Source organism: Podarcis filfolensis (genome assembly GCF_964270895.1).
Source record: "Podarcis filfolensis genome assembly, chromosome: 8".
NCBI classification, from domain to species: domain Eukaryota; kingdom Metazoa; phylum Chordata; class Lepidosauria; order Squamata; family Lacertidae; genus Podarcis; species Podarcis filfolensis.
In genome coordinates, this window is record NC_139611.1 from 54,036,713 (window position 1) to 54,047,131 (window position 10,419).

General features: G+C 49.9%; 1 protein-coding gene across 1 annotated transcript; it reads left to right on the plus strand.

The window, feature by feature from the left end:
- The first annotated feature begins 946 nt into the window (after positions 1-946).
- CEBPA (CCAAT enhancer binding protein alpha) lies at positions 947-3,843 on the plus strand. The gene has a single exon (XM_083625321.1). It carries the CDS (start codon positions 1,049-1,051, stop codon positions 2,204-2,206), a length of 1,158 nt encoding a protein of 385 aa, XP_083481447.1. The 5' UTR covers positions 947-1,048; the 3' UTR covers positions 2,207-3,843.
- The last annotated feature ends 6,576 nt before the right edge of the window (positions 3,844-10,419 follow it).

Here is a 10,419-nt window from a genome sequence, read left to right on the forward strand (position 1 = left end):
TCCTCTACTACACCTCAGTTATTATTTGTTGTTGATGGTGATGTTTGCAACTGCAAAGGCTGTAACTACAAGGAAAGCGTTTCTGAAAAGGGCAGAAGGTATCTCTCTCTCTCTCCAGGCAGGTGTGCACAGACACACACACACACACACACACACATAGCCATACATACACACACCTCTCTTGGAATGCACACTGAAAGTACCTTGGACTTCCCTGGGCACTTCAGAGAGCTCCTTATCTGAGTTTCCAGGTTGTTAAAGCCTTTGGACAGTATTAATCTGCCTGGCAATTTAGAAAATAAAAAGGCATTTTGGCCGAGATCCAAGCTGCATGGTTATACTTGCACTGTGGAATGGATTCGGTGCCTGGGTGCCTGGGTTGCCTTTCCCCCGCTTTGCAAATCAGAACAGAAGCAAATGCCTGTCTGTATAAAGTGGGGCAAGATGGGGTGGGGAGATTTTAGTGATGCCCGAAGAATCGTGACAACAGGAGCACTTTTTTGAGGAAAGGGAGGGCAGTTGGAGCCAGCAGAAAGGTAATCGCGCCCGCGGTCTCCCAACACACGCGCACTGCTTCTCTCCTTTAAATTCCTTCTCCTCAAAGGTGCTTCTCAGAATGAACTGATATACAGAGAACGTGCTGGGGGTGGCGCTTAGTTAACACGCGTTTAGTGTAGTAGTTAGACTCCAAAAATCCATTTCCCTTAGTGAGTGTGCTGCAGCGTACAACTGACACGAAAGGGACAGGAACCGTGTTGCGATTAACGTGTGTATGTGTGTTACGCGGGGTGGGAGGAAGCAAACGATCCGGCTCCGATGTGCACTATGAAGCCGCTCCTGGGTCCTCAGAGGCAGGCAGGCAGGTGCGCGTCCCTCTGCAGGGCGCTGGCGTCCGTCCCGTCCAGGCAGGCAGCCCGGAGGAGGAGGCGGTGGGCGGGCAAGCAAGCAGGCAGGCAGGGCAGCCGGGGAGGCCCCGTCGGGGCTCCGAGCTCCGCCGAAAGGAGGCGAGGCCGGTCAAAGTTCCCAGGAGGTTGGACACTAGAGGGCGATGCCCGGCTCTGCCTGCGAAGCAGGGGGTATAAATAGGAGGCCGAGGGCTGGAGGAGGCAGCCCGGGAGCAAGCCGAGAGCCGAAGAGAGTAGGAAGGACTCATCCGTGCAAGCGGCAGAGTCGGTGCAGCCTCAGCCTGGAGCCAGCGGGTCCCCCACCATGCGCCGCGGCGGCCCGCTTTAGCTACTCCATGGAGTCGGGCAACTTCTACGAGGCGGACTCGCGGCCCCCCCAGAGCAGCGCCCTCCAGCCGCACGCCCGGCAGCCCGCGCAGCAGCAGCAGCAGCAGCGCCACCAGCCCGCTTCGCCCGCCGGGGCGCACCCGCACCTGCCCGCCGCCGGCGCCTACGGCTACGCGGCCTCGGAGCTGCCCGACATCTGCGAGCACGAGAACTCCATCGACCTGAGCGCCTACATCGACCCGGGCGCCTTCAACGACGAGTTCCTGGCCGACCTCTTCCAGCACAACAAGCAGGAGCGCGCCGCCAAGGCCGGTCTGGAGTACGGCGTCGGAGCCGGGATGCCGGGCGTCGGCTTCCCGCAAGGCGGCCCGCTCTACGGCTACGCGGACAAGCTGGAGGCCGGCGCGGCCTACGAGCGCCTGGCCGGGGGACCGGCGCTGCCCGGCCTGCGCCCGCTGCTCATCAAGCAGGAGCCCCACGAGGACGACGAGGCGGCGGCGCTGGCCGCCCTCTACCCGCCGCCGGCCGGGCCCAACTGCAGCCACCTCCAGTACCAGGTGGCGCACTGCGCCCAGACCACGGTGCATCTGCAGCCCGGCGGGCAGCCTACGCCGCCCCCCACGCCGGCGCCCAGCCCCCACGGCGGAGCCCACCACCCGCACCACCGGCTCCACGTGGCGGGCGGCGGCGGCGGGTCCGCGGCGTCGTCGGGCAAGTCCAAGAAGCTGCTGGACAAGAGCAGCAGCGAGTACCGCGTGCGCCGCGAGCGCAACAACATCGCCGTGCGCAAGAGCCGCGACAAAGCCAAGCAGCGCAACGCCGAGACGCAGCAGAAGGTGCTGGAGCTGAGCAACGACAACGAGCGGCTCCGCAAGCGCGTCGAGCAGCTCAGCCGAGAGCTGGAGACCCTGCGCGGCATCTTCCGACAGCTGCCCGAGAGCTCGCTCGTCAAGGCCATGGGCAGCTGCGCCTGAGCGCGCGCCCCGACGGAGCCGGACTCCGACCCGCGCCGCCGCTGCCGCCGAGAAGGGCAGCTCGCTAAGTGCTCTCTCCAAGCTTCTCTCTCTCTCTGTTTCTTGCCAGCAGCGAGGGCTCTGAAGCGCTCGCCCGGGGAAGCTGCGGCGCGCAGACTATGGTGGGAGCCCTTCTTGCCCGCAAGTAGGTGCCGGGGCGCACACCGGGGGCGCGTGAGAAAATCAACCCCTTACCTACGTTGGGACTAAAAATATATATATATATCCCTCAGTCTGGCCCCATTTGCAGGGTGCAGAGCCAAATGCGCAGGGACTTTTGTGCCTTAGACGGGGAGGCGGCCCCCGACAACAGCCTGGTAGGGTCTTTCTCCTGAAATCTGAACTCTTCCCAGGACTTGCCAGGTGGTGTTTTGAAATCGGGTGCGCCCCCGCCGCCCCGGAATGTCAGTGCCTGGCAGATCCTGGGCTGCCTGGTGCAAACTCGGCGGTCTCTCAAGCTTCCAGAAATCGGACTGGAGCGAGTTTGTGGCGGAATGGAAGGAGCAGAGACGTTTTACTGACGCGCCTGTTGATGCTTCGGTGGTTGGGGAGTCTCTCGGGGTGAGGAGGGAAGCAGTGTGCAATGGGGGATTCTGCTGCTGCTACTTTTCAAAAAGAATTCCCCATCCACCTCCACCTTAATAAGGCTGAGAGGCAGGTTGGGGAAAGGATAGGGGCGCATGATTTCTCTCCATTACCACGTTGTTCAACCCCACCCTGGACTGAAATTCGGGACTCAAAGGGAAACGGTCACCCCAGAAGGCAGCTTTGGGATGGGAGGGGTCTTTCCTACCCAAGCGAAGAGCAGCATTTTTGGCCTGCACTGTATGCTATTGGTGGCAAACCCCCAAACTGAAGGACCTCTGGATGCGGGTATTGACCCTCCCAAGTTCTCTCCCTCCTTTCCTTCATCCCACCTGTGCCTTCTGTACTGTGAAAGCCAAGAAGGGGTCCCCTCGGTGTCTGCTGACCCTTCTTTTTATTAATGTTATTATTATTAATATTTTGTATTTTATTGCTTCGATCCTTGCCATCTCACCAGCTGGAACTAGTGGTGTCCTGTCTCTTTGAAAAGAAAAAGTAATAATCCCGCTGGCTTCCTTGACAGTGAAAGCCAACTTTGGAGTTGCTTCTGTAATTCCAGCAAGTATGACCTGCCTGGGATTCCCACCTGAAGGCAGGTAGAGAGAGTGAGTCTGGCACACTTGTTGTTGACTTGGAGGTGTAGAGGTGGGGCTCTGGGGTCCCAGCTGCACCGAGTTCTGTCTGTGCGAAGTTTCCATTCTTTGGAGAGTGAAGGGGAGGCGGTTCTGTTTTGTCTGTGCCCCCCACTTAGGATCCCAAGTCCCAGTAAGCACTTTTAGCCAGCTGGTGCTTCTCCAAAGAAACAGCACTGAATTTTTACCTAAGTGCCAATTCTGAATCCTCTTAGTATCAGGTAGTAAAAATGTTTAAGAGTTTGTCTTCTTTTAAGTGTGAATACCTGGAAATCAATGTGTTTTTATATATGGTGTATTTTTGGAGCTAAACAAAGATCCAGGACTTTAAATATCCTGGTTTTAAAAGTCATAAATAAAATGTAAAATATTCTGCCATAACCCTTTTTGTCTGCGTGGCTTCTATTATTTTGGGACTGCATGTGAGCAAAGGGGTTTCACATGACTGTTTCTTAACTGACTGTCAAAAGCATGTAATACCAGATTATTTTATCTGTATGCTATAGTGGGCAGGGGATGGGATTGGACAGAAAAATGCTCTTGGACAAAATCTTGTGTATTCTTACTTCAGAATAAATCCCATGGCACTCAGTGTAGCTTACTCCTAAGTAGGCATGCCTAGGGTTGTACTGTTAAGGATCCATGCCCCTGCATGCTTGCATGGGAGTAAGCTTTACTGAACATGGTTGGACTTGCTGAATGCGCTTTGGTTTGGGGCTGCAGATGTGCTGGTAGAAGAGGCTTGCACCTGTTCAACAGGATCCAGCTTTGATTAGAAGGTGCCTTTTTAAATGAGATTTTAACTTGCATCTAATGAATTGAGCCAAATACTCAGTGTTTCAGGCCACAGAGGCAGGGATGCAGGTAATCCAGTGATAATGCTTTGTAGAAGGTAACACAGACATGGTAAACTTTTTCTTTAACAATTCACCATACATTTTGAACACACTTTAAATGAAAAATATTAAATTATATTTTACAGAATAATTTCTCCCCAACATCACCTCTGTTTTGGCTGTGACGCTTATGGGAAATGCTACTTTAACTTTAGTCGTGTAAATTAAGTTGAGGGTGGGTGCTCTCCCTCCCCCGCTTCTTACTACATTTGGCAGTATGATAAGGGCAGTCTATTTATTTTAAAAATAATATTTTGAGGGAGGGGAGGAGGATGGTTTAGAACCAGATTTCTTTTGCTCAGTTGTGTAGCATGACACCCATTTCTTCTGAGTAAGCATGCTAGTATTGCAACTTTAACCTGGGCTATTGGTGTTTGTCAAAATGTTTTTTATCAAAAGGGGTAGGGGAGAGACTGCACAGGTACATCATCATCATGGTGATGATGATGTTGGGAATCAGAGCAGACTTGCAAACAGCCACTTGGCTGTGGTGGGAATTCCCTCCAGGAGACCAAGAAAGGATCCCCGGCAAGAGTCATTTCTCCGAGGCTACGCAGAGTTGTGTGGGCAGGGCTCCCTCAGCAAAAATAATTTGTGCACTCATAACTTTCTATGATAGAGACTGTGGCCACAGCAGCCAAGATCTGTGGCCAGGTTATTATGTGGGAGGCTTTGAGTTTGCTTGGAGGAGTGGCACTGGGGAGGCAGTGCTGGATTTAGGGCCGTGCGGATGGTTCCCTTACACAGGGCGCAGAGCCGAGGGGGCACAAAATTTAAAAAGCAACTTATACCAAAATGAATTATTTGGGGTGTGCATGCCAATTTTTGACCTTGCACAGGGTGCCATATTGCCAAAGTCCATCCTGGTGGAAGGGAGGGAGAGTCCTTTTGCTTTGTGTCCTTTCCCTGTTCTGATGCCCCCTCCCTGGTGCCCAAAGCTTTGGTCAGAACAGTGGCAGTCATCTCCCTGCTCTAAATCACCCCTCCCTGATGCCTAAAGCTGCTATTAGCACCGCAACGGAAGCTTACTTGGGCCTTTGGGGCAGGGTGTGTTTGATGAGTGCTACAAGCTCTTTCTCAGTGCTGCTTATCCAATTGTGCTCTGAGCCCACTGCAGCTTTTAGGTAAAAACGAAAAATGTCTTGAGACCTGAATACACTGTGTTTCTTTTTCTAGTCTCTTTTGCAAGGTGGCAGTTAAATGCAGAGAAGCGAGTTTAGCTACCTTTACTGGGATCAGCACCCAAAACTCTCAGATCACCCGTCCCTGTTCCTTCCTGGTTTAGTGGCTTATTTGAGCAACTCTGTCCATTTCCTGTATCATTAGGCTGCATTCTCCTAACCACTGGCTCCTCAGCAAAAAGAGAGAGCAAAAAGTGCCACTAGCAGAGAGACAGAGATCAGCCTCTGTTCCTAAACTGTTTTTCTCCTTATATTCCCGAATCTCTCTGCCGTTCTCGCCATCGTAAGGCAGTACTATGAAGCTGATCACATTTCGCTGCCTTTTGGTGGCTCAGATCTCTGTGCTTCACTTGCCCACTGCAAAGAGAGAGCTGGGCATGCAAACGAGCTGCAAATAAATTCATTTGTGAAGCTCTGTGACACTTCTAGATTGTCAGATGGCAAGGGAGGGTTGTGCAGGTCCCAAGCAGTGTATTGGGGAGGGGGGATCAAAGGCACCATCACCACCATCATATTGAGAAGGTCATCATGCTGCACTGACCCCTCCCTTTTTACCAGTATAGGGGGAGCAGCTACAAGGGAAGGGATAGCAAATGGCACTGGAACTCACTCATACTGCACATGATATAGTCCCATCCCTGACTGACTTGGCTATCCTACAACTGATGGGAGGTGGGGTGGCTGATGGCCCAGCGTCCTGGAAGCTACTTGAGAAGATCTGGTATAAACTACCAGTAATTGCAAATCCAATCTCTGGGTGCTGGTCCTTATGAAGCTGGAATAGCACTACCCAGGCACTTGAGGGGAGGTCTCAGTAGGTTCCCAAGGTTTGAAAAAGTACCAAAAAAATTGGAGGAGAAAAAAAAAACTACGGGGGTTGAGACTCTCCAAAATAGGATTGGGTGTGCCCGACAGCCACAAAATGCCCAGTGTCTATTGGGAGCAAAAACTGAGTGGGTGGTGGAGGGAATGGAATGGAGTCCTCTCAGGAAGGGCCTGGCGGCTGGCTGGTAAGCAAGCTGCACATGAGCACTCCACCCTGCAAGTGTATTGTTGTGGGTCCCATCTGTACACATCTTATTGAGTACAGCGTGCAATGTACCTTGAGGTTTAAATTAGGAACAAGGGTTGCTCCTGGGCAATCAAAAGTTTGGGAAACATTCCTTGAGATGTTTGTGGCTGCTGTGATGGTTTGACTTCCTTGGCTGCTTTGGAAAGGGCAGAGAGGAGAGAGTGAATGGAGTCGTGTGAAGAGTCTTGCTATCTACCTTGAAGGAAGGACAAGTGTGCTTTCCCATGCCCCCATCCTCATCTGGGCAACCTGAAAATGCCCTTTAATGTGGAATAACAGAAGTCAGAAAGGGCAGCTTTGCTAGCTGTTCCTCGAGTTTTGTGTGTACAGAGCAGCATTTGGAGAACAAAGAACATTATCCTTGGCTTTGGCCAGGGCTGATGGGAGCTGTAGTACATAACATCAGGAGGCACCAGACTGAAGAAGACTGAATTTGAATTTAGCACATATATATATATATATATATATATATATATATATATATATACACACACATACACACACACACACACACACACACACACACACACATTTTAAAGCTATGTACATAATCAAAGAACATAAACTCAAGTGGTACAAGTGTACATGACCTTTACATAAGAGGGAATAATGTACTGTATAATGCTGAACACTGTTCTGCCAGTCTAGTATTTTAAAGCACTATAAATGAAATACATATTTCAGTTAATCTGTTTGAGTATGAATTCTCTCTCCTTGATGCCTTATGAATATGCCGCTTTGGTTTACAAGGGCACTTTCTAAATACTTTCATACAATCATCTACTGGCAAAGTTAATGGGGATTCCCAGTACAAAGCAATTCATTATTTTGTAGCTAATACAGTAAATCTAAGCACCTATGGATCATCACATGCAGTAGTCAATAAATCTTTCCCAAAATATTTTTGGACTGAGTGGGATTATGTAGTCTGTAGTTTCCTCTAGTATTCCTACATTTTGGTTCTAATAAAGACAAGGACACAGGTAAAAACCTTAGTCAGACCAATTACTTCACGTGCCTCAGTATTGTCTATATCACTCTTCCCAACCACGTGCTTTCCAGATATTTGGGGCTACATTGTAGTGCAGAAATCTTAAAAGGCACCAGGTTAAGGAAAGCTAGTCTATGCTTGTAGGCAGAAGCTTCTCCAGACTTTCAGACTGGGGACTTTAAAAGTGCTTGATTTTTGCTAGATTATGTGCTGAATTTTCTAGTTGATTTCTGTACACACACGCACACACAAAATCTCCATCCCCCCCCCATTAGCATTCAGTTTGTTAAATACAAGTGGGTTTATCTGAGCCAGGAGTTTAGAATATGTTTTGGATGTAAATGTTCCTTTTCTGCAACATGTGAAATAGAGGGGAACGTGCCTCAACTCACACACAGAGAAGTATTTGCCTGTGATGCTAAGTGACCACATCCAACCCACGGGGACATCCGGGACTAGTGCAAAGGGATCAGAGGGCCCCACTGCATGAATTCCAGGCAGAAGTTCCATTATTTCACATTTCAAAAAAACCGAGAGCAGGCTGAAAGAGCAGGCTCGCTTTGCAACTCGCATTTGCAGTGAACTGGCAATAGAAAGCACCTTGCAGGATCAGGCCATACAGCTGATCCATCCAGCTCAGTACTGCCTACACTGAGTGGCAGTGGTTCGCCAAGATATCAGAACTGGGATCTTTCCCAGCTCTAGCTAAATAATGAAACATATAGATCTGGTGCCAGCTGGTATCTTTCACCTGCAACTAAAATGCTCTATTTCTCTTGCTCCCTTCACCTCTCCGTTAAGTCATGGTATTGCTGCCACAATCAAGTTCAAAATGAGCCCCCAGCCCCCAGTTTCTCTTTATAAAGCACAGATTGGGAGACTGAATGACAACACTGAACTGCACTGCAGGGTTGTTGTACACTGCTCTAAGTCCCTCTCCTAGCAAAATCAGTATAACACCAGGGCACTTTGCAGGGCTGGTGTAATGCAGGCTTTCTCAGCCACAATCTCATCTCCTGTGGTATGGAGTATGAATTGTGGTGGACTTTATCTGCACTGGAATTGGCAGGATAAAAAAAAGTTTTCAAACTCGGAGAGGGGGCTGTTTTTGTTGTTTTTGCATGAAACATGACCCAAGTTGGAAAGATCATGAATTACATCCATATACAATTTTGTCTTAAGTATACAGATGGATACATTTGCACTAGTTTATTTTTGTTCTCTCTCTATTTATAGTAAAACATGCACAATGTATTTTTTTGCTGTTATGTAACATTGTAAATTAAATTTAATAATGTTGGTATCACTCCTCCGGTGCATAATTCTCCATTTGACCTGCTGAACATCAGAAAGCATCCAGGGAGCACAGAGGGGCTTGTGCCAACCTGGAATCCACTGGATCCAACCGTGGCTTCACTGCCATTGCTTGATGGCATTGGGCACAATCTGTGCCAACTCCAGGCTGGCACAGCAGTCAGACCCTGCTGCTGCTTGTCTAGGGCTAGGATTTCTCTGTGTGACTCTGTTTTCAAAAATGCTATATAAAACAGAGGGAAGATAGTGGTTTGATTTCTATATGAGTTGATGCTTGCAAATCAGATGTATTTTTTGTTACAAAATTTGTTGAAATCAAACTGAAAATTGAAAAAAGAAAGACCACAATCAGCTTCTACCTTTGTTGCTACATTTTGCTTTATGGTGAGAAAAAGCACTGAAGAAGCACAGCTGCACTAAAATCGTGGCTTAATTTCTAAATTAGGTTCTTTTGGGGACAGCAGTCACTTCTCCAGCAGGAATGTCCTCCTCCTGAAGTTGGGTGCAGAGGACTAAGGAAGGACAGAGCTGCCCAAGCCAAATCCCCACCTGTTGTTGGGGGTGAAGTCCTCTGCCTTTAAGACTTTGCTAACCTGTGTCCCTTGATGTCATTGGCCTTGCAATGGCATTGTTAGTCCAAGGGTTCTGGAGGGCATCAGGTTAGGGAAGGTGGCATTAAGAGTTGCTTAAAAGGGAGAGATCCTCACCTGTAGCTTCCTCTCTTAATGGTAGAACATCTGCCTAGCATAGTGAAGGTCCTAGATTCAGTCCCCACTGACATCTCCAGGTAGGGCTGGGAGAGACTCTCTGCCTGTACCCCTGGAAAGCTGCTGCCAGCCAGTGTAGACAAGACTGAGGTAGATGGATTCAATTGTCTGAATCAGTAGAAGGCAGCTTCCTACAGTCCTTACCACTAGGGCTAGCTACCATCTGGAGGGCACTAGGTTGGGGAGGCCTGCATTAAGAGTTACTGAAAGGGGAGAAACCCTCCCCCCCCCAGTTCCAGTAACACTAGGGTCAGCTATCTGGTGAGGCGGGGTGGCAGGGAAAATCTCACAAAGATGCAGATGCCAAGGGCTTCCTAGGAGAAATGGGTTTTGCAGAAGGAGTAGCAAGTGATGTCAAAGCATCTATGGAGGGAGTTTCAGGGAGTTGGTCGGGGCTCACTGAATGCTAGGGCTGAGGCAGGCTCTGGTGCCAGCCGACAGTTGCCTGATGATCTTTGCTCACTGCTTTTTCTAGGGGGTGTGCAACACAACTTCCGCCATTGCATCAAACAGCCAAGAGTGTGGGGGGGGGGGAGAGAGAGAGAAGGAAGCTGCCCAGACAAAAACCCAGTTCCTGAAGCCCTGTGTGGGGTTGCCAAGGAACAAAACTGCCCAGGAAGTTCTGCAAAAAACAAAATAAACCCTCAAACAGCTCCAGCAGAAGTTCCAGCCCACCCCATATATGGGCAACTCCAGCTGCTACCCCTGCTGCCCTTTTTACACAGCAGCACTCTGT

Excerpts from the sequence above, each read along its gene's own strand:
- CEBPA (XM_083625321.1), top strand. The coding sequence starts at position 1,049 with ATGCCCGGCTCTGCCTGCGAAGCAGGGGGTATAAATAGGAGGCCGAGG.